At 43.6% G+C, this 24,032-nt stretch overlaps 1 protein-coding gene across 6 annotated transcripts in view; it reads right to left on the reverse strand.

The window, feature by feature from the left end:
• Positions 1–4,654: 4,654 nt before the first annotated feature.
• The window catches only part of LOC110490257 (dedicator of cytokinesis protein 4), a 142,642-nt gene continuing 123,264 nt past the window's right edge, over positions 4,655–24,032 (reverse strand). For 4 of the 6 annotated variants that reach the window (XM_036944554.1, XM_036944552.1, XM_036944555.1 and 1 more), the window contains 5 exons: positions 20,608–20,717; positions 20,309–20,381; positions 18,568–18,687; positions 17,381–17,442; positions 4,655–7,171 (listed from right to left, as the gene is read on the reverse strand). In XM_036944554.1, the coding sequence (XP_036800449.1) occupies positions 6,704–7,171; positions 17,381–17,442; positions 18,568–18,687; positions 20,309–20,381; positions 20,608–20,717 (833 nt within the window). In that variant the 3' untranslated portion in view covers positions 4,655–6,703. The remainder of the gene's footprint in view (positions 7,172–17,380; positions 17,443–18,567; positions 18,688–20,308; positions 20,382–20,607; positions 20,718–24,032) is intronic. The other 2 variants (XM_036944553.1, XM_036944556.1) reach the window with 2 other exon arrangements.

Raw genomic sequence — 24,032 nt, forward strand, 5'->3', positions numbered from 1 at the left:
TAGTGAATGTGAAAATGGATTCAAAATGGTCGCCCTCTGCTGGAAATTTGCAGGATGTGCAATTACAATTAAAATAAGGGTTGATAAGGGCTATGCCAATTTATCTGTATAAAACGGGCTGTACGTTTAACACTAGCAGAAACTTTATGACCGTACTGCGCTGGTGCACGATGAGACAAGGACATCCCTACCAGCCAAACCCGGACGACGCTGGTAGGCGACGCCCCACAGACCTCCCGGTCGCGGCCGGCTGCGACAGAGCCTGGGCGAGAACCCAGAGTGTCTGGTGGCACAGCTAGCACTGCAATGCTGTGCCCTAGACGGGAGGCCCTGAATGTAAGACATTTTTAAATGAAATCAAAATACCTCTCATGTCGGTGGAAACACTGTGCAAGTGATAAAGCTTCATATGACACCACATTTTGCTTTCGTTTTTGCTTTGGAGATGAAACCCTTTGAGGTCTTAACGGAGGCCTGGGTAAGGCCATAATGTTACGATATTCCAACATCAATAAATCATTGCTCAGCTATGCTTTAAGATAGAAATCTCAAATATATGTCATTCCTTCCTCCAAAAGGACCCTTTTATGGACTACAGTAATTAAAAATCCCCCAAATCATGTTGTTGTAAATATTTATTCTAGCTCCATGAGGAATCACTCAAAGGTTGTTCAAAAGAAGTCCAACGAAATCCATTCAGTCTAGAAGGCCAATGGGTTATGCCAAGCCTGCCAGTCTACCACCATGGCTAATGTGCACCGCATTATATTCTAATCAGCTCAGAAACCACCAAAATGTGGAGCTGTAATCGACCGATTCAAACTCTGAAATCACATGAAGTATCTCCTCCAAAGCATTGCCATATGCTATCCAAGCAGAAAGACCTTGGGTTTAAATCTCCAATACATTGTACAATCACTCCACTACACCACACATTGAAATCCACACCACACACAGAGTGAACAATACAACCCCCATCAGCATGCTGTGTTGGACAAACAAGGGGGAGCTGAGGCTTGGAAGTTCTTGGGGGGGGGGGGGGGGGGATACTTTATTGATCAGCTAGTCTGGGTGCGTACCTGGAGCACTTGATTAGGCCTGATGAGAGCTTCATTAACACAGAATTACGGGAGATTCTGTTAAATTTGGTAAATTACCTGTAGGGTGGGTGGCTACCAGTAGTGTGCATATAATACACTGTACCAGAGTGCTACAATGTTACTGTGGTGTTTTCAAATATGTTTACTGCCTTTAGACCCATCGAAACAGGATAGAAAGTTAATAGAGGAGAACTGTAGGGAGAAGAATGAGAAACAGTCGTCATGATTCCCACCACATACAATCTTATGACACGACCAGAAAAAAAATCCATAAGAATGCTTTGTGAAGGCCCCCCCTGAGCCTTGTGAAGGACAAAATAATCACTCATGGAAAAGCTCACCGAAGCCCTCAGTGCAGTCAAGTCATTTCCACACTCAAAATCAAACCATGTGTACCCAAGCAGTATGTCACTCCCACCAGAGCCTTTCAAATATCCTGGTCCACAGCAGCCATCCCTCCCTATTCAAACAACACATGCCTCTGCCACTGCTGGGGCATCTTCAATCAAAATGCAATATCAGAAGTGAGATGGAGTTGGGAAAACTGAAAAAGCGTTTCTCTTCTGCATCCTGCTTTTGACGACACACAGTTTGTTTGCGTTCATCCGGCCTTTGAAATCTTGTTTTTCAAGCTTTCAGTCACTTCACTAAAGCATTTAGTCCCTACTGTAACTCTAACTTCAGTCGAAACCATAAACTTGTATTCAATGGTTGAGTCGTTTTACTAATATATTTTATAGTATGGCTTTTAAAGTCGTGACACCTTACAGTGGCTCTGTGCTCTACACTTTGTAATACAACAGGTGGGTCTAATCCTGATTGGTTAAGTTAATGAGTGTGTGAGGTCACAGCCTAGTGGCTCTGTGCTCTACACTTTATTATATAACGGGTGGGTCTAATCCTGATTGGTTAAGTTAATGAGTGTGTGAGGTCACAGCCTAGTGGCTCTGTGCTCTACACTTTATTATATAACGGGTGGGTCTAATCCTGATTGGTTAAGTTAATGAGTGTGTGACGTTACAGCTAGTGACTCTGTGCTCTACACTTTATTAGTGTTTAGGTGGAGGTGCCGTATGCGTACCTTTGTAATCCCCGACCGGGCTTCATCGGGCTCATGTTTATTCATCTGCGCATCGCTGTAGCAAGGTCACTCAGGCAGAACTAAGGTGATCATCAGAGAAAGAGCGAGAGAAGAGAGAGAGATGTGTTTTTGCAGTGTTGAGCTCCAGATAAAGGGGTCCCTCTGGAGCGGCTCAGCAGCACAGGGGGTGGAGCTGGTGTCAAGAGGGCCAGAGAGGAGGGTCCTCTGTGGGTATTGGAGCAGGGTAAACAGGGCCTCTAGTCTGGTGACCTTGGACAATGAGTAAGTGATGAGGATGTGGAGTGAGACAAAAGTACAAGTTCAAGTGCCCGGTGGAGAGTGCGACACCTCTCACCATGCAGTAGTGATGAGCATTGCACATCCAGGGCTGTTCATTTCCTCTCTTCGAGTTCAGTGAAATGACCTCTGTACTATAATCTACCTCAAGCCACTTCTCAGTCTGTGTCGGTCCTCTGGTAACAAATAGCAGTGTCTGAATAATACAAGAGAGCGATGGCATGATCCCATCTGTAGTGAACTGAAGACGTAAACACTCCTCGGCCCACACCTTGCTATTGATCTTGCACAAAACGCTCAAATAATCAACCATGCAGGAAGGAAACTCAAAGGCATGCTAAGAAACTAGTCCCGACCAGGACAGACCGAGGTAGTTAACAGTGCCCTTCAACACGTGTCCTTTTCCCAAGACGACCAATCCTTTGGGCTGTTTTTACTGGTCATTTACCAATCAAAGTCCATTTAGCGTGGTCCTTGTGCTGTACAAAGCACTGCACTCCCAACGGATTCCCATGGTTGCCGATTCTGTATCATCTAATCGAAGACCTTCACGTGTTCTCTAGGACTACGGTATGGACTCTTCAGCAGGCGTGTTGGTATTGTGTACTCAATATTGACAAGTAATGCCTTTATAATTGCATTGGCCATTTCAGCGAAGCCACTCTATGCACAAACATTCATTTATCTGGATGAGTAAGTCACAAACTGATAGTTTCCCCCCCCCCCCCCACCCCCCCCTCTCTCTCTCTCTCACACACACACACACACACACACGCGTCCTTAACAGCCGAACCCTTTGAAACTGCCAGGTAAATCCCTACATAGTGGAGACAATACTCTTCCACTGAGAACAACACACACTAAAAATGTAACTTCACTCATTCTGGAATGAAAAAAAAAAGAGAGCACTTGAAGCTGTCAGGTAAATCCCCATAAGCCAGGAGCACAGCAAAGTTGATATAGAAAATAAGACGGATAAAAAGCAGATCAATTATTCAGAGGTTCTTTTGAAAATTCCCTCCTCTCTGAAACGCCGGATCTCAGTGCACCGTCGGATTGCTCCAGCTTTCTTATCCCAGGGAGATTTAGCACAGAGAGAAAAACACCAAGGGCTTCTCTCGGGTTGTGTGTTATTCAAAATGTGCCCGAGGCAAGGTTAAATTAAAACCTGCCTTCCCTCGCTAATTCATTTTTAGCACCCATGGAACACTTTTCAATGTCGGATGTTTAGCATCCAAATAACGCAGATAAATTGTTCTGCAGAGTTAGACCACAGTTTGAATGATGCATTGTTAAAATGTATGGGTGTTATGTTATAGTGATTATTGGAAGCCACACAAGTTAACAACATTTAAATATAATTTGCAGTCTTGCCTTCGAGCTATTAGCGCAGATAGAATGAAGCTATTTTCACTTAAACACAGGATGTCTAGTTTTTGCATCCGCAAAAAAAGTTTTGTACATAATGATTAAACCCTTCCCCCGACCCTGCTGAGACCGTTTTTCAGTCCATGAATGAAACACAGCTTCCTTCCTGCTAGTGAAAGCTGAATGTGAGGATGATTGACAAGCCCATTGAGGGTTGGACTGACAACCCATTCTCCTGGGTTCCAGAACGGAGGCACGTTAATCGCTCCTCCGGTACCCCGATACGTGTTCTCTCTTCCGAGAAGTCTTCAGGATTAGAGGAAATTCATTTCTGACACGATTAAACACTGTCAAATTACCAGCCTCAGACACAATTACTGCGTCTATCTGATCCGGTGGAGGGTACTCCTCTTGGCGGTGATGTGACGTTAGGAAGAGTGCCATTATCCCGGCCCACCCCACCCACCTAGCAGACTAAAGAGGAGACATTCATTAGATGTGTTCGGTTTTCAAGGAATATTTCCCCCATGTGCGCACATCGTCTTACCTGATCACGCACCAGTTCCTCATAAACAATTACATCATCTTGAGCGCCCACAGTAGGTGATTATCGTTGAATTTGTGTGGGAATGACTTTGATGACACGAAGCTGATCCTGAATCGCGTAACGTTAGAGTACACAGAAGATCACTATAACAATTCAGCAAACATGGCTGGACACATGTACTGTACAGTGCAACTATTATAGAAGTACCTATCGATGGATTGTCTTTAGCAGGTTAGAGCTGGGAATGATTTAAAGGTAAGCTTGAGCAAAACATTTTTTATTACATAGGGCAGTTGAGCATGTAAATGTTTTACTGTAGGTGTAGATATGCATTACTCTATAGACTTCTACACTCACTAAAACACCATTTTTTTTGTGACATTTATAACAATAATTTGCTGTTCCAACATTCAAAGCTGTAAATGTGTATTAGCTACATTTTGTTAAAAACACAATATTTACAATAATAGTAATACACAAAGGTAGTATATTTGGCATACGTACAACAATCTCATCATTATATAATTTACAATTTCTCAAGTACTGATTCATGTGAATATTTGATGAAAAAAAAATTGCAACAAATTAAAAAGGAAATTAACCATAGAAAAGTGAAACATACCCAAGTTAATTGTGAAAACCGTTGTACTGAATTAAGTTATCAATATTTCGTGCAATTAAAAAAAAGAAGGGGATTTTATTACAAAAACAGTGTTGTCTTCTCTTCATAAAACACTGACAGGAAACCACCTGACGTGAAGACTGCCTAGACACCGTAGGACTCAATACCAGTACACTCTGTCCACCAGGTACTGTATGTCAAACACAGAGAGATCACCTCAAACTAACTCGGCTGTACTGTACAAGCGTGACTATACAATGAATAGTTGAAAAGGTTTTCGAAAAAGATTCAAAAAAATAATAGAACAGCAGCCCTCGTGTGTGTGTGTGTGTGTGTGTGTGTGTGTGTGTGTGTGTGTGTGTGTGTGTGTACGAGTTGCTGGCAATTCACTGAGCGGCAAATAGAGGACATCTTTTCTACAATACATACTGCACTTCAAATGCCCATTGTGGTCAGAGGTTAACATTTTAAGAGTTGGAGTCCTTGGTAATGTAACCACTGCTAACGTAGTCAATCTCATTTGTGCTAATATCATATAACCAACCATTCGTTACTTGTAACAGTTGCCATTTTTATACCCCCCCCCCCCCCCCCCCCCACAAAGACTTTTTATCTAAATAACTGGATTTGTCTCAAAAGTCGGTTGTTTTCATTGTGGGCTAGTACAAGATCAGCTTGTCTAGTCAATGGAGTGTTTCCAGGTTCAGGATTCCTACTTTGCCGTTACAGCATACATACAGTACATCGTCCTTTGGCACAATACTTGGTAAACCCCAAAGATCCACCACCACATACATACTACACTTCATGCAGGAGGGTTAGGGTGTGTCCACATCTCTGGCCCCCTCTTGACAGCAATGGCCTCCAGTTTATTTACTTAGAACGACATACAATTTAGTGGCACATGTCAAATGCAAGAACTATGTGCATTGACCAAAGGGGATTTCAAAGACGAAAGGAGCTCTTTATGTCTTAGAGTCGAGTTTGAAGAACCCTCACGAAGGGGGTGTATTTCTGAGTGACTTGTTACGACCACAAATTCTCCATTCCTACGAGAAAGGGATGTTCTATTACTGACCAAGAATAAAACCGGGGCACTGATTTTAGCTATACAGTACTTTTCAAATGGTCATGACAATGAAAAGAAATGGCCAAATAGGGAAATCTCTGCTTCCTGTTTCCGGTACCACGTGGATGTATGTGAACACACCCTCAGCTACCACCATAAACTGAAATGCATATGCATGAGACCTCTAGCACCAGTCAGCCATATAGAAAAGTACAGTGTACTTCAAAAACGTGCAAGACTCATGGATAGAAGACTCTTTCCAATACTTAAGGCAAAACACTTCTTATATATAACCAATATATACATATTGGGACTATTACATCTATCAGAAATCTAAAAATCAATACCTAAGTTTGTTGTGTTCATTTCTCTTCTGATAAACGTAGCAATTTACCGCGTGGCACCTACTGTACTGGAGCTAAAAGTGCGGAATGACAACGTCAGTCAATGCAAAGCCCTTTCGAAAAAAGATCTTCACAATGAGACAGACTCAAGAGTCGTGAGTCTGTCTTGGGCAGAGCCTGGGATTACCAAACTGAAGAGAAGACAGTGTAAAAAGTGCAAAACGCGCCAGTGGTGTCACCCATCAACCCACAAGGGTTGTAGGTCCTCACCCAGCCTATAGCTGGGAGACCTTCCTGGGGAGAGGTCTGGGTCTGGGGACGTGGGGCACCCCGTCGGCCCTGCGAGGGTCCGATGCTGGGACCAGCTTCATGCTGCTAGTGCGTTGCTGGTGGGGCTTGGGTGGCAGGGCCGGGGGATCCACACTGGGAGGGATGGAGAGACTGTGGGGCAGGGGAACCGGCCGACGAGGGTTGGTGCGCTCGTACACGCTGTAGGGCGGCGGCGTCTTGTTCTCGCGGCGGATGAGCTCGTCCGAGCCCGAGGAGACCGAGTTGGGCATGGTGGGCCCCTGGTGGGCGGGGTGGTCTCCAGTGGTTGCCTCGGTGCCCGACGCCTCGGACACACTGCAGCGACTCATGGAGGAGATGCCACTGCTATAGCTACCAGAGAGGACGGGCGAGTTGGACACCAGTCCAGCCGACTGGCACTCAGTGGGTGAGGGCGTGAAGGGCGGCAGTGAACTCTATGGAGAGACAGAAACAGAGAGACCATCAGAGGACCAAACAGAAATAGAGAACCAATCAGAAACGGAGAACCAACCACCATAGCTCAAACAGAGAGGGTACCAGTCTATTTAAGACTGCACATGTGTGCTTCACAGCCTAATGAGGTATAGCATAAAGGAACAATAAAGCCTATGAAGCGTAACCATAAAGACACCAGACAAAGTGACAGTGCCACACTGCTTTTCCCACCTCATCATATGTCAGTGCGTACTGAGACAGAGAAACACAACATGTGGCAGTTCCATCATGAGGAATCCAATACGTTGTCAAAATGTTTTCGGAGAAATGACATGGAAATACTGTTATATCTTGTTACACTTAATTGGATTCAGTGGAGAGGACAATTGATCTGTTATGTACGCTACAGTACGTCAGTGTGACGAGCATTTAGCTTCAGTCTTGTTGAGAGAAGTTACGTGAATATAACTTCCCTCAGCAAGACTGAAGCTAAATGCTCCTTGATATATTAACATTCCCCACATATCTCAAAGGCCTAGAGCGCTGAGCTGCCCCTCACAGTACAATCAAAGAAGACCCCACAGCAGACCGCCAACAGGCCCCATTATCTCACACACGCGCGCACGCACGCACACACAGCGTTGTATTTGTGTTGCTGTTTGTGCCTCACTTACAAAAAACTGCCAGTGCAAAGAACTGTATTTGATTTTCTAACACAAAACAAGACTTCATCAATGCAGGTTTGTAAAAGCCTGTTAAAATGTCACTCCTTCTAAACTGCCTAGACACATGCAGACTGGTGCTAGATAATAAATGGCTCATTAGCAGAGTTATCTGACAGGCGAGAGCCAATGTGGATGAGAACATGAGACGACATAGAGGGGGAAGATAATTCAACTGTGGTTCAATACTGCCTGACAACCAACAGGGAAACCATATAGCACACAGACATTCAAATCACTGCCAGAACACTCATCAGCATTAACAGAAGAACAGAAAGAGATGCACATGTACACACCATTGACACACACACACACACACACACACACACACACACACACACACACACACAGGCAGGCAGGTATTGTCAGGCAAGCACGCACGCACACATTAGCTCTGACCCCACTTAGTCATCTGGCCAATTGTTTGGACGATAGGATGTTGGTCGACCAAGTTCTCTTTAGTCAAGTAGTCACAATTTTTAACAAATATTTTCATGGTGCAAGATGATTCCCTATGTTGCCATGTGCATAACAGCAAAATGAACCAGCATATTGGAGTTGCGGTGGATGACGCAGCAGCAGAGACAAGGAGACAGCCCTTGCCTTAGCCTAACTGTATAAGAAGTAAGGAGAGAGGAAACCCCAACTTAATTAGGTCTATAGCCTAACTGTTAAATGTCTTTAGAAATCATCCATATAAACTCAAAAAAAGTCCTCTCACTGTCAACTACCTTTAATTTATGTAAGTATTTGTATGAACATAACAAGATTCAACAACTGAGACAAACTGAACAAGTTCCACAGACATGTGACTGACAGAAATGGAATAATGTGTCCCTGAACAAAGGGGGGGTCAATATGAAAAGTAAAAGTCTGCATTAAGTACTGCAGTGCATCTCCTCCTCATGGACTGCACCAGATTTGCCAGTTCTTGCTGTGAGATGTTACCCCACTCTTCCACCAAGGCACCTGCAAGTTCCCAGACATTTCTGGGGGGAATGGCCCTAGCCCTCACCCTCTGATCCAACAGGTCCCAGACATGCTCGATGGGATTGAGATCCGGGCTCTTCGCTGACCATGGCAGAACACTGACATTCCTGTCTTGTAGGAAATCACTCACAGAACGAACAGTATGGCTGGTGGCATTGTCATGCTGGAGGGTCATGTCAGGATGAGCCTGCAGGAAGGGTACAACATGAGGGAGGAGGATGTCTTCCCTGTAACGCACAGCTTTGAGATTGCCTGCAGTGACAACAAGCTCAGTCCGATGGTGCTGTGACACACCGCCCCAGAACATGATGGACCCTCCACCTCCAAATCGATCCCGCTCCAGAGTACAGGCCTCGGTGTAATGCTCACTACTTCGACGATCAACGCGAATCCGACAAAACCGAGACTCGTCAGTGAAGAGCACTTTTTGCCAGTCCTGTCTGGTCCAGGGACAGTAGGTTTGTGCCCATAGGCAACGTTGTTGCCGGTGATGTCTGGTGAGGACCTGCCTTACAACAGGCCTACAAGCCCTCAGTCCAGACTCTCTCAGCCTATTGCAGACAGTCACTGATGAAGGGATGTGCGTTCCTGGTATAACTCGGGCAGTTGTTGTTGCCATCCTTTATCTGTCCCGCAGGTGTGATGTTTGGATGTACCGAACCTATGCAGGTGTTGTTACACGTGGTCTGCCACGGCAAGGACTTAGGCGTCTCACAGTACGGACATTGCAATTTATTGCCCTGGCCACATCTGCAGTCCTCATGTCTCCTTGCAGCATGCCTAAGGCATGTTCACGCAGATGAGCAGGGACTCTGGGCATTTTCTTTTGGTGTTTTTCAGTAGAAAGGCCTCTTTATTGTCCTATGTTTTCATAACTGTGACCTTAATTGCCTACCGTCTGTAAGCTGTTAGTATCTGTGGAACAACCGTTCCACAGGTGCATGTTCATTAATTGTTTATGGTTCATTGAACAAGCATGGGAAACAGTGTTTAAACCCTTTACAATGAAGATCTGTGAAGTTATTTGGATTTTTACTAATCATCTTTGAAAGACAGGGTCCTGAAAAAGGGACGTTTCTTTTTTTTGCTGAGTTTCTATCTACAGAAATAAGACAGATCTCGCTTCTGTTGCCTGTTTGAGTGTTTGTTTAATAGCCTACTGATTCCGTGAGCACCAAGCGTCATGCAACGGCTAAATGTTGGATAAAGCAATTTCACAGATTTGTCTGTTTTTAATCTTTGCTATGGTGCAATAAAGGCCTGTAAAAAAATATTTTAGAACAGACTGGTATTTCTTGGAATGTATTATTTTGTGTTGTTTACACTATTCCAAACAGGCAGAAAAAAATATATTGTAATCTAACAGCACCTGTTTGTCAATAGGCTACTGTGTCTATCAATCACCCCTTCGTTCGTTCACATACTCACGCAATGCTTGCTCCTATACACTCCCTTTTCTTGATCTCCCGTAGTTTCCACAACTAAGTCAAATGTCTTCAACAGATCTGACTTCCCGTTTCCCTCCTGAGCAACCAGTAAACATTTTCACATTTGGAGTTTTTCATGTCTTCCGCATCCATTTTGCTGTCACGTATTGTGTTCCGAGTTTGTTATAACCAATTTATTTATGTGATTATGATAGGCTATAGGTCAGGCCCTTTTGGCCTCATGCATGAGATGCTAACGTGTTTCACGTAAAAAAGAGCCACGGGATGAAGGAATTTGTCATGTTTAATTAACCTCTTAAGGTATAGGGGGCAAGGGCGCAGTGGTAAAGGCCACTGTACTGCAGCGCCAGCTGTGAGACTCCAGCTGTGAGACCCATCAGAGAGACTCTGGGTTCGCGCCCAGGCTCTGTCGTAACCGGCCGCGACCGGGAGGTCCGTGGGGCGACGCACAATTGGCCTAGCGTCGTCCGGGTTAGGGAGGATTTGGCCGGTAGGGATATCCTTGTCTCATCGCGCACCAGCGACTCCTGTGGCGGGCCGGGCGCAGTGCGCGCTAACCAAGGTTGCCAGGTGCACGGTGTTTCCTCCGACACATTGGTGCGGCTGGCTTCCGGGTTGGATGGTGCTGTGTTAAGAAGCAGTGCGGCTTGGTTGGGTTGTGTATCGGAGGACGCATGACTTTCAACCTTCGTCTCTCCCGAGCCCGTACGGGAGTTGTAGCGATGAGACAAGATGAGACAAGATTGTAGCTACTAAAACAATTGGATACCACGAAATTGGGGAGAAAAAAGGTATAGGGGGCAGCATTTTCACTTTTGGATAAATAGCGTGCCCAATTTCAACTTCCTGCTACTCATGCCAGGAATTTAAGATATGCATATTATTAGTAGATGTGGATAGAAAACACTCTGAAGTTTCTAAAACTGTTTGAATCATGTCTGAGTATAACAGTACTTATGTAGCAGGCAAAACCCAGAGGAGAGTTGCGCAAGACGTAAAAAGGAGCATGGTTTGTTTACTTGCTGTATTGAATACAGATTGCCCCGTCTACAATTTGATCGATTATTAACGTTTAAAAATACCTAAAGTTGTATTACAAAAAGTAGTTCGAAATATTTAAGCAAAGTTTATAGGCAACTTTTGAAATATTTTGTAGTAACGTTGCGTTTTTTGGAAGCTGTTTTTTTCTGGATCAAACGCGTCAAATAAATGGACATTTTGGATATATATGGATGGAATTAATCGAACAAAAGGACCAATTGTGATGTTTATGGGACATATTGGAGTGTCAACAAAAGAAGCTCGTCAAAGGTAATGCATGTTTTATATTTTATTTCAGCGTTTTGTGTAGCGCCTGCAGGGTTGAAATATGCTACTCTCTTTGTTTACTGTTGTGCTATCATCAGATAATAGCTTCTTATGCTTTCGCCGAAAAACGTTTTAAAATCTGACATGTGGCTGGATTCACAACGAGCGTAGCTTTAATTGAGTATCTTACATGTGTGATTTAATGAAAGTTTGCTTTTTATATAATTTTTTGAATTTGCCGCGCTGCATTTTACCAGTTTTTTTTCCCCAAGTGGGACGCAACCGTCCCCTATACCATAAATAGTTAAACAAATCAGGAATTTCGGTAACAGAACTTTTCAGTCAGAAACAAGAAAAAAACGAAAGGGCTGACATGATGTTACAGCTTCAGCATGGACAGCGCAATAAACACTTGCTGTGCTGTGGAGCCTTTTCTCTGCAGTAGGGGGAGGAGAAAGAGAAAACAGGAGCCAGTTACACAGGCACTCGCTGTCATTTTTTTTTTTTTTACACAATATGACCACCAGCTCTTTCTTGAGTCATTTGTGTGTCTTAATTATTTAATCAAACATGGTGCTTGAAGCATCAGACAAGCTCGGTGCATTTCTAGTTAATGTTATTCAAACACATAGGGTGTGTCTATCTATATATGGAAAAATACTTTTAAACATTTTGACCAATCAATTGGTGGAAAGAAGATATACCGATATACCAATATATACCACTACATACACAAAAGTATGTGTACAGTGGATTCGTCTATTTCAGCCACACCTGTTGCTGACAGGTGTATAAAATTTAGCACACCGCCATGCAATCTCCATAGACAAACAATGGCAGTAGAATGGCCTTACCCGAAGAGCTGAGTGACTTTCAACGTGGCACCATCATCATAGGATGCCACCTTTCCAACAAGTTTTACATTTTTTTGCTAGAGCTGCCCTGGTCAAATGAAAGTGCTGTTATTGTAAAGTGGAAACGTCTAGGAGCAACAATGGCTAAGTCTTGAAGTGGTAGGCCACATGCTCACAGAACGGGACCACCGTTCTGGTGAAAAAAGTGGTAAAAAAAATGTCTGTCCTAGTTTGCAACACTCAATACCGAGTTCCAAACTGCCTCTGGAAGCAACATCAGCACAATAACCTTTCGTCAGGAGCTTCATGAAGTGGGTTTCCACGGCCGAGCAGCCGCACACAAGCCTAAGATCACCATGCGTAATCCCAAGCATCGGCTGGAGTGGTGTAAAGCTTCCCAGAAGAGTGGAGGCTGTTATAGCAGCAAAGGGGGGACCGACTCCATATTAAATGCCCATGATCTTGGAATGAGATGTTCGACACGCAGGGTCCACATACTTTTGATCATGCAGTGTACATACAAAGTTCCCTGGGCCTCAACACCATATCTTCACCAGCAGCCAGCCCACAACCCATGAAGGATTCTAGAAAAGGTACAGGGCAGTTGTTCCATAAAATATGGAGAGAACTATAAATACATGTAGTTGTACCAGGTTCAGGGATATATAATGAAGAGGCTCTTCCTCTGGGTACATCCAGAGGGAGCTGGAGTTTTTTTTATGGTGTTAAGAATTAACAAAAATTCAGGCGAGAGGACCAGACTTGAATGCAACACTGGCTTAAGCAGGGGGACACGTCTGGCACTGCAGGATTTGAGTCCCTGGCGGCGTAGTGTGTTACTGATGGTAGGCTTTGTTACTTTGGTCCCTGCTCTCTGCAGGTCGTTCACTAGGTCCCCCCCCGTGTGGTTCTGGGATTTTTGCTCACCGTTCTTGTGATCATTTTGACCCCACGGGGTGAGATTTTGAGTGGAGCCCCAGATCGAGGGAGATTATCAGTGGTCTTATATGTCTTCCATTTCCTAATAATTGCTCCCACAGTTGATTTCTTCAAACCAAGCTGCTTACCTATTGCAGGTTCAATCTTCCCAGCCTGGTGCAGGTCTACAATTTTGTTTCTGGTATCCTTTGACAGCTCTTTGGTCAAGGCCATAGTGGAGTTTGGAGTGTGACTGTTTGAGGTTGTGGACAGGTGTCTTTTATACTGATAAGTTCAAACAGGTGCCATTAATACAGGTAACGAGTGGAGGACAGAGGAGCCTCTTAAAGAAGAAGTTACAGGTCTGTGAGAGCCAGAAATCTTGCTTGTTTGTAGGTGACCAAATACTTATTTTCCACCATAATTTGCAAATAAATTCATTAAAAATCCTACAATGTGATTTTCTAGATTTTTCTGTCATAGTTGAAGTGTACCTATGATGAAAATTACTCTCATCTTTTTAAGTGGGAGAACTTGCACAATTGGTGGCTGACTAAATACTTTTTGGCCCCACTGTATTTGATACACTGCCGATTTTGCAGGTTTTCCTACTTACATAACATGTAGAGGTCTGTAATTTTTGTCATAGGTACACTTCAACTGTGAGAGACGGAATCTAAAACAAAAATCCAGAAAAATCCTATTGTATGATTTTTAAGTAATTAATTTGCCTTTTATTGCATGACATAAGTATTTGATCACCTACCAACCAGTAAGAATTCCAACTAACACAGACCTGTTAGTTTTTCTTTAAGAAGCCCTCCTGTTCTCCACTCATTACCTATATTCACTGCACCTGTTTGAACTCGTTACCTGTATAAAAGACACCTGTCCACACACTCAATCAAACAGACTCCAACCTCTCCACAATGGCATAGACCAGAGAGCTGTGTAAGGACATCAGGGATAAAACTGTAGACCTGCACAAGGCTGGGATGGGCTAGAGGACAATAGGCAAGCAGCTTGGTGAGAAGGCAACAACTGTTGGCGCGATTATTCGAAAATGGAAGAAGTTCAAGAGGACGGTCAATCACCCTCGGTCTGGGGCTCCATGCAAGATCTCACCTCGTGGGGCATCAATGATCACGAGGAAGGTCAGGGATCAGCCCAGAACAACACGGCAGGATGTGGTCAATGACCTGAAGAGAGCTGGGACCACAGTCTCAAAGAAAACCATTAGTAACACACTACGCCGTCATGGATTAAAATCCTGCAGCGCACGCAAGATCCCCCTGCTCAAGCCAGTGCAAGTCCAGGCCCGTCTGAAGTTTGCCAGTGACCATCTGGATGATCCAGAGGAGGAATGGGAGAAGGTAATGTGGTCTGATGAGACAAAAATAGAGCTTTTTGGTATAAACTCCACTCGCCGTGTTTGGAGGAAGAAGAAGGATGTGTACAACCCCAAGAAAACCATCCCAACCGTGAAGCATGGAGGTGGAAACATCATTCTTTGGGGATGCTTTTCTGCAAAGGGGACAGGACGACCTTACCGTATTGAGGGGAGGATGGATGGGGCCATGTATCGTGAGATCTTGGCCAACAACCTCCTTCCCTCAGTAAGAGCATTGAAGATGGGTCGTGGCTGGGTCTTCCAGCATGACAACGACTCGAAACACACAGCCAGGGCAACTAAGGAGTGGCTCCGTAAGAAGCCTATCAAGGTCCTGGAGTGGCCTAGCCAGTCTCCAGACCTGAACCCAATAGAAAATCTTTGGAGGGAGCTGAAAGTCCGTATTGCTCAGCGACAGCCCCGAAACCTGAAGGATCTGGAGAAGGTCTGTATGGAGGAGTGGGCCAAAATCCCTGCTGAAGTGTGTGCAAACCTGGTCAAGAACTACAGGAAACGTATGAAATCTGTAATTGCAAACAAAGGTTTCTGTACCAAATATTAAGTTCTGCTTTTCTGATGTATCAAATACTTATGTCATGCAATAAAATGCAAATTAATTACTTAAAAATCATACAATGTGATATTCTGGATTTTTGTTTTAGATTCCGTCTCTCACAGTTGAAGTGTACCTATGATAAAAAATGACAGACCTCTACATGCTTTGTAAGTAGGAAAACCTGCAAAATCGGCAGTGTATCAAATACTTGTTCTCCCCACTGTATGTACGCAAACCCACACACATTCAGACAAGCATGCACACAAACAGGATCAAATGAGTCATCTACTGCTGGAATGAAGGACTCTGGGTTCTGATCCCATGCTGTCCTCTTGACCCTATTTGTAGTGCACAGTCCACTCAGATTAGCATCATCAGACATACACCAGAGGGCACATACAGTTGAAGTCGGAAGTTTACATACACCTTAGCCAAATACAGTTAAACTCCGTTTTTCACTAATCCTAGTAAAAATTCCCTGTTTAAGGTCAGTTAGGATCACCACTTTATTTTAAGATTGTGAAATGTCAGAATAATAGTAGAGAGAATGATTTATTTCATTATTTCTTTCATCACATTCCCAGTGGGTCGAAGTTTACATAGACTATTAGTATTTGGTAGCATTGCCTTTAAACTGTTTCACTTGGGTCAAACGTTTTGGGTAGCCTTCCACAAGCGTCCCACAATAACCTGGGTGAATTTTGGCCCAATCCTCCTGACAGAGCTGGTGTAACTGAGTCAGGTTTGTAGGCCTCCTTGCTCGCACATGCTTTTTCAGTACTAATCACACATTTTCTATAGGATTGAAGTCAGGGCTTTGTGATGGCCACTCCAATACCTTGACTATGTTGTCCTTAAGCCATTTTGCCAAAACTTTAGAAGAATGCTTGGAGTCATTGTCCATTTGGAAGTCCCATTTGCGACCAAGCTTTAACTGATGTCTTGAGATGTCCCTTCAATAAATTCACATACTTTTCCTCCTCATAATGCCATCTATTTGGTGAAGTGCACCAGTCCCTCCTGCAGCAAAGCACCTCCAAAACATGATGCTACCAGCCACGTGCTTCACGGATGGGATTGTGTTCTTCAGCTTGCAAGCCTCCACCTTTTTCCTCCAAACATAACGATGGTCATTATGGCCAAACAGTTCTATTTTTGTTTCGTCAGGCCAGAGGACATTTCACCAAAAAGTACAATCTTTGTCCCCATGTGCAGTTGCAAACCATAGTCTGGCTTTTTTATTGCGGTTTTGGAGCAGTGACTTCTTCCTTGCTGAGCGGCCTTTCAGGTTATGCCGATATAGGACTCATTTTACTGTGGATATAGATACTTTTGTACCCGTTTCCTCCAGCATCTTCACAAGGCCTTTGCTGTTGTTCTGGGATTGATTTGCACTTTTCGCACCAAACTACATTCGTCTCTAGGAGACAGAATGCGTCTCCTTCCTGAGCGGTATGACGGCTGCGTGGTCCCATGGTGTTTATACTTGCAGACTATTGTTTGTACAGATAAATGTGGTACCTTCAGGCATTTGGAAATTGCCAGAATTGCCAGAATTGCCAGACTTGTGGTCTACAATTTTTGGCTGAATTCTTTTGATTTTCCCATGATGTCAAGCAAAGAGGCACTGAGTTTGAAGGTAGGCCTTGAAATACATCCACAGGTACACCTCCAATTGACTCAAATGATGACAATTAGCCTATCAGAAGCTTCCAAAAACAAGACATCCTTTTCTGGAATTTTCCAAGCTGTTTAAAGGCACAGTCAACTTAGTGTATGTAAACTTCTGACCCACTGGAATTGTGATACAGTGAATTTTAAGGGAAATTATCTGTCTGTAAACAATTGTCGGAAAAATGACTTGCGTCATGCACAAAGTAGATATCCTAATCGACTTGCCAAAACTACAGTTTGTTAACAAGAAATGTACAGTGGTTGAAAAACGAGTTTCAATGACTCCAACCTAAGTGTATGTAAACTTCCGACTTCAACTGTAAATGCAACCACACACACAACACCAACCTTTTGTGGAGATCTGGACGTTGGGACCGGGGACTGCGACCTTATGGTCTTGGCTGAAGAGCCTGTTGACAGTCAACCAGAGAGAAACAGAGAAAAGAGGGCACGTTTAAATCCTGCCACCATTTTGGACCAGTCAACTTAAGGACACTGGAGTGAGTCCTCCACAGCTGAGGGCTTCGGCATCTATGAATCAAATAAATCACACAACCGCGGGTCCTTAGTCAACACTAAGCTGTTTATACATCCAACAGCTGCTATGCTGCTCTTTGGAGGGCAAAACACTCAATTCAACGCCACAACAGGGGGACAAGTATGCTCTAGTGAATCACAAAATAAATATATAGCTCAAAAAATATAATAACATAAGTCTAAGTTTACTGGAAGTGTCAAGCTCAGGGCTTGAGATGTGGGAGTTGTGTGCACTACGTGTGTGTATGTTTGTGTGTGTGTGCACTGTGTGTATATGTTTGTGTATGTGTGCGCTGCATGTGTTTGTATGCGTGTTTGTGCGCTGCATGTGTCTGTTTGCGTGTGTGTAGGCTTGCTGTTGTGGGATCGAATGAACCCCTGAATGAGAAGGCGCATCTATACAAGCTTATAGTATAGTTGAGTCTAACTGGTTACAGTTATTATATATAGTTACGATTATAGAGTAGCAGGCGGCATAGCAGAGGAAAAATATATCCTCTAAGCTGTTGTTGGTTTCCCCCTCAGATAAAAGACATGCATAAAGTAAAGGATTCACAGCTTTATGACGACCAAAGCTGGTCAGATAGTCAATTATTAAACCTTCATTTAACTAGGCAATTCAGTTAAGAATTGTATTTATTTATTATTTACAATAACAAAGAAGGAATAAATCGCTTGGGTACTGGACTATTTGTGTACTCAACAGTGCTAGATGGTTGCCTTTGGCAGGATAATAACACGTTGGCTCGAGCAGAAACAGACAGGCAACCCAGGCTAGAATACAGACCAGTATTCTACAGTATGTATACATCGTGTGAAGGAGAAGTTATTTATAGAAGCAAACCAGGAGGAACAGAAGAAAGCAGCTGAGTTTATAGCAGAGAGTTGACAGCGTAACAACGGGCCCTGGTAGAGAGCAGGTGGAAGCACCAGGTGTCAAAAGATGGGGGAAAGTATTAGTGCCATTCCTCATTGGTCGAGTGTTCTGATTGGTTTACCTGGGTATGGTGGCCTAGGAGGGACAGGGGGACAGAGCAACTTTCCCACAGTGTCAGAGAACTGTGTGTTGTTGACCTCTTTTACACTGTCTAGACTCCAGCTACTGAAGGTGGGTCTCACTACGTTGGTGTACAAACATATAGACAGACATGCATCAATCACTGCTCATTGGGTTACAACACAACACATCAGAACACAGCAGATGATGTAGACCAGAATCTAGATCTATATTAGAAATGTAATCATAGTGGATAACAGGAAATGTAATAACAGAGGTAGGGATTAGTGTCTGTTGTTGTAACTGATGATTTATGACACAGTTACTACATTTCAAGATTTTCTTAGCCTAAATATAAAGTATCGTCAGATGGCAAGTTGACAGACTGCACCTTTAAATTTGTTGGGGTGGCAAATAGCCTAGTGGTTAGAGAGTTGGGCCAGTAACCGAAAGGTTGCTAGTTAGAATCCCAGACAAGGTGGAACATTTTTTTTTTGTTGGTCAATGTGCCCTTGAGCAAGGCACTTAATCCTAATTGCTCCATGATCCCCGTTGAATGGCAGACCTGGGGTGTGACCCCGCTCTCCGAGGGTGTCTCAGAGAGAGTGGGATATGCAAAAATTAATTTCCAATTAATACACACTAATTAATATATGTGTGAAATAGGACAAATACAAGCACCCACCAAATTATTAATTATTATTATTAATCACCCACACCTCAATCTTCTTATGTACTGAATATCATGCAACTGACACGTGTTGGTCTTAAACGCTCGCTGTGCTGTTAAGAATGCAGTGAGAGAAATCCCACTGAAAATAACACTGCCCTGTTCTCTCCTGTTAATACGAAGGTGCTCTTCCTGTGCTTTGTGCATTTCCACTTGAGCTAAGTGAATACACCTTCAAGTGGCACACCGCTGTGCTTGTGGTTTTGACATTGTTTTTTAAAAATATTTTCTATAAAATACTAATTTCATGAGTTCATTTTCCCTGAACTTCTAACCTTCAGTGAAGTTCACAGAAAGCAATCAAACAGCGGAGCTTTTTTTAATTACACAAGGGCCCTTCCAAACTTGATTTAAATGCCGCCCCACTGGAATATGTAAAAATATAAAGCGCTTATATAACATACAAAATATACAAAATGGACATCTGTGGATAAGAAAAAACAGACACATATGCATTTATACATATGCATAGCCTTCTGAAAAGGCATATCCCATCAACCCTTGGGGAATAAACATGTTTTCACACATTCTGATATTAATAAATAAGAGGCATCAATTTAATGTGTCTGTATCCCAAATGGCACCCTAATTGCCCAGAGCCCCATGGCCCTTGGTCAAATGTAGTGCACTTTATAAGGAATAGGGTGCCATTTGGGATTCCTCACGTGTCTGTTGTTGCCTGTGAATGCTGATGGAGCTGGGAGGGAACAGACCTCGTGGGGAGAGGCTGTCATTGAAGCAGATGTCTACTCTCCAGACAAAGTCTGTCACACTCTCACCGGTCAGTCTGTCAACTACACTCATGTCCGGACAGATGACCATAGCTATGATCTCTTTGACTGACTGGAGGATGAGAAGCGACTGTTTAGCAGCACGCTAGTGTCTTGGTACGGCACATAGGCAAGGATACTTTGGTGTTATAATGATTTTGGGCTGATATACACTCATGTACTGTAATGAGAGATGGAGACAATGAATGAGATAACATACAAGACAATGAGACATGTTTTACCTTTGTCTGGTGCAGAAAGGTTAGGATCACTTCGGGGTAGTGTGGTGTCACCTATTTGATGAGGGGTCGCCCTCTAGAAAAATCAAACAAGACAGCACAATACTGAAGCTGCAAAATCCATAAAGGAAAGTAAGATATCTTGACTTTGTGGAGTTCAGGTTTAGTCTTAACTTTGAGAAATCCATACTGTGAGTGACATGTCATGCTTGCTGAACAGCTCTTTGGGTTCAAACTGCAGAGACGTTAATAAAAGGTATTAGAACTATACTTTGTCTATTGATTTGTTCGTGTGTGTTCACCTGTGCAGGGTCCAGGGGATTGGGGTAGATGGCACTGACGGGTCTCTCCCTGGAAGAGAGGCAGGAGTTCTCTCTGGAATGCTTGTGTTTGTCCTGCAGCTGGGGAGAACCTGGTGGGAGAGGTGACGAGAGAGGAGAGATTTAGATGTAGATTTTATTGGCAACAGCTAGTCTTCCTGGGGTCCAACTCATAAAGAAAAATACTTTAACATGTACATTCATTTTAAAACATTATGAAATACATTACAGTCTTACACAGATTCAAACATTACTTAAGCAATAAGGCACGAGGGGGTGTGGTATATTGGCCATATTCCACAAGTTCCCACCGGCTAAATCTATGATGTTAAAATGCCTATTTTACTCTGTTCCATCTGACTGCGCAATCCACTGTCTCATCAGCCCAGCCAGGCAATTTATCAACCTGATCTCCACTATAAAAAGCATCTAGACATTATCTCACATTTCTTTTGGACTAACATTTAGTTTTCAATAGCGGAGACTTGTATAAAGCTTGCGGTCTGTCTCTCCGACATTTGCAACGTTGTTTCAATATTCAAATTCGATGTCCAGCTGTCCCATCGAAATGAACGTGTAGGGGTCGGGAGTCAGGACGTGAGAGAGAGACGCAGCGTTTCATGAATCATTTTTTATGGATACATACAAAGAAATGTCAATTGAAAAAAAGTAAAACTAAATTAAGTGCAGCTAGTTTGCTGTCTTTCCAGCTTTAGTTTGAAGTTATTGTGTTAGCTGTGTTGTTGGCTAGCTCCTCTGAACCGTGTCCTAACGAGAGAGCACATTTTCTATGCCAGGTGAAATCGTGCCTCATTAGCTCATTGCTATGGATGTATCCAAATAAATGTCACTAGAAAACAGCTTAAACAAATGTAGCTACTTTGTTGTTATTCTGTCTGCACATGACTGTAAGTTAGTCGTAGTTGGCTAGCCAGCAAGCATAGGATAAGAACGTTGCCAGTATGGCAATGGAACATTTAGAATGAACGACTGGGTCGCGTCCATAGATACAGAACAAAAAGACTGAACGACTGGGTCGCATCCATGACAGAGGTCAAACGTTTTCTGTAAGTCTTCACAAGGTTTTCACACACTGTTGCTGGTATTTTGGCCCATTCCTCCATGCATATCTCCTCTAGAGCAGTGATGTTTTGGGGCTGTTGCTGGGCAACACAGACTTTCAACTCCTTCCAAAGATTTTCTATGGGGTTGAGATCTGGAGACTGGCTAGGCCACTCCAGGACCTTGAAATGCTTCTTACGAATCCACTTCTTCTTTGCCTGGGCGGTGTGTTTGGGATCATTGTCATGCTGAAAGACCCAGCCACGTTTCATCTTCAATGCACTTGCTGATGGAAGGTTTTCACTCAAAATCTCACGATACATGGCCCCATTCATTCTTTCCTTTACACGGATCAGTCGTCCTGGTCCCTTTGCAGAAAAACAGCCCCAAAGCATGATGTTTCCACCCCCATGCTTCACAGTAGGTATGGTGTTCTTTGGATGCAACTCAGAATTCTTTGTCCTCCAAACATGACGAGATTAGTTTTTACCAAAAAGTTATATTTTGGTTTCATCTGACCATATGACATTCTCCCAATCTTCTTCTGGATCATCCAAATGCCTTCTAGCAAACTTCAGATGGGCCTGGACATGTACTGACTTAAGCAGGGGGACACGTCTGACACGTCTGATGGTAGGCTTTGTTACTTTGGTCCCAGCTCTCTGCAGGTCGTTCACTAGGTCCCCCCCGTGTGGTTCTGGGATTTTTGCTCACCGTTCTTGTGATCATTTTGACCCCACGGGGTGAGATCTTGCGTGGAGCCCCAGATCGAGGGAGATTATCAGTGGTCTTGTATGTCTTCCATTTCCTAATAATTGCTCCCACAGTTGATTTCTTCAAACCAAGCTGCTTACCTATTGCAGATTAATTCTTCCCATCCTGGTGCAGGTCTACAATTTTGTTCCTGGTGTCCTTTGACAGCTCTTTGCTCTTGGCCATAGTGGAGTTTGGAGTGTGACTGAGGTTGTGGACAGGTCTCTTTTATACTGATAAGTTCAAACAGGTGCCATTAATACAGGTAACGAGTGGAGGACAGGGGAGCCTCTTAAAGAAGAAGTTTACAGGTCTGTGAGAGCCAGAAATCTTGCTTGTTTGTAGGTGACCAAATACTTATTTTCCACCATAATTTGCAAAGAAATTCATTAAAAATCCTACAATGTGTACCTATGAAGAAAATTACAGGCCTCTCTCATCTTTTTAAGTGGGAGAACTTGCACAATTGGTGGCTGACTAAATACTTTTTTTGCTCCACTGCATGCATATTCATGGCATGAGGCTAGTAGCATAGCATCTCACTCCATTGAATACAGGCGGTTGTGTAATCAACCCTCATCGACGATTCTAAAAATGATTACAATTATGAAATGTATCCACCAATCCAAAGAAAGGATAGGTGGGAGTTACAGCCCACCGTGCCACTTTGTGGACAATTATTGTTAGGGCGGAAGACACGTACTGTATCTTGTCAGCATATCCATTATCTTTGCTAAGAGCCAATGTAGCTAGCTAGTGTTAGCTGGTTCTCATTTTGAACATGCAGCATTTTCAGCAACGAGCCATCTGACTTGCGGTGTAACATTAGCTATTTACGGGTGTGCTAATCTGACCAGCAGCAATCGGATCCCTAAACTGACAGTTAATAGTAGGAAGTAGACGCTTATCATAATAAGGAAAGAAGGAAGTGTTTTAAAATGCCTAATGGGCAGACTTGAGACATTCAGACAGAACATGCATTGTCGTTTCCTCTTTCTTCCTACCCTCACTCTCCTTGTTAGATATTATGAGTGATGGAGAGAGACGCAAGGAGATGGGAGAAGGAGTGGAGTTAGGGCCTCGCTCTATCCAACCGTAGCAGTACGATGAAGTTACATTATAAATATGCTTTAACTAGGTTACCTAGATCAGATAGGGGAGAGGCGTTGTGTTATTTGTTTTATTGGAGAGAGAGAGCGAGAGACAGAGGGAAAGGAAGAGGGAGGGAGTGTGAGAATAGGTGTTAAACCAATGATGACACAAAAAAACAAGTTCAAAAGGTGGTCTTGTTAGACGAGCGAGACACACAAATAAACGAGCATAGAAGCTGGTAGTCAAAAACTATCGACCAACCAACAGCTCCCCGTTCCACATCCTCCACCCTGGCTGTTTCCACTTCACTAACCTCAGCACATAAAAGACCTGCCCTGCTGGGCTGGCTGTCACACTGTGGTGGCACCAGACACTCATTCCAGGGATAAACTAACACACACACACACACACACACACACACACACACACACACACACACACACACACACACACACACACACACACACACACACACACACACACACAATATGGCAATTAGC

This window comes from Oncorhynchus mykiss, chromosome 15, assembly GCF_013265735.2.
Source record: "Oncorhynchus mykiss isolate Arlee chromosome 15, USDA_OmykA_1.1, whole genome shotgun sequence".
NCBI lineage: Eukaryota > Metazoa > Chordata > Actinopteri > Salmoniformes > Salmonidae > Oncorhynchus > Oncorhynchus mykiss.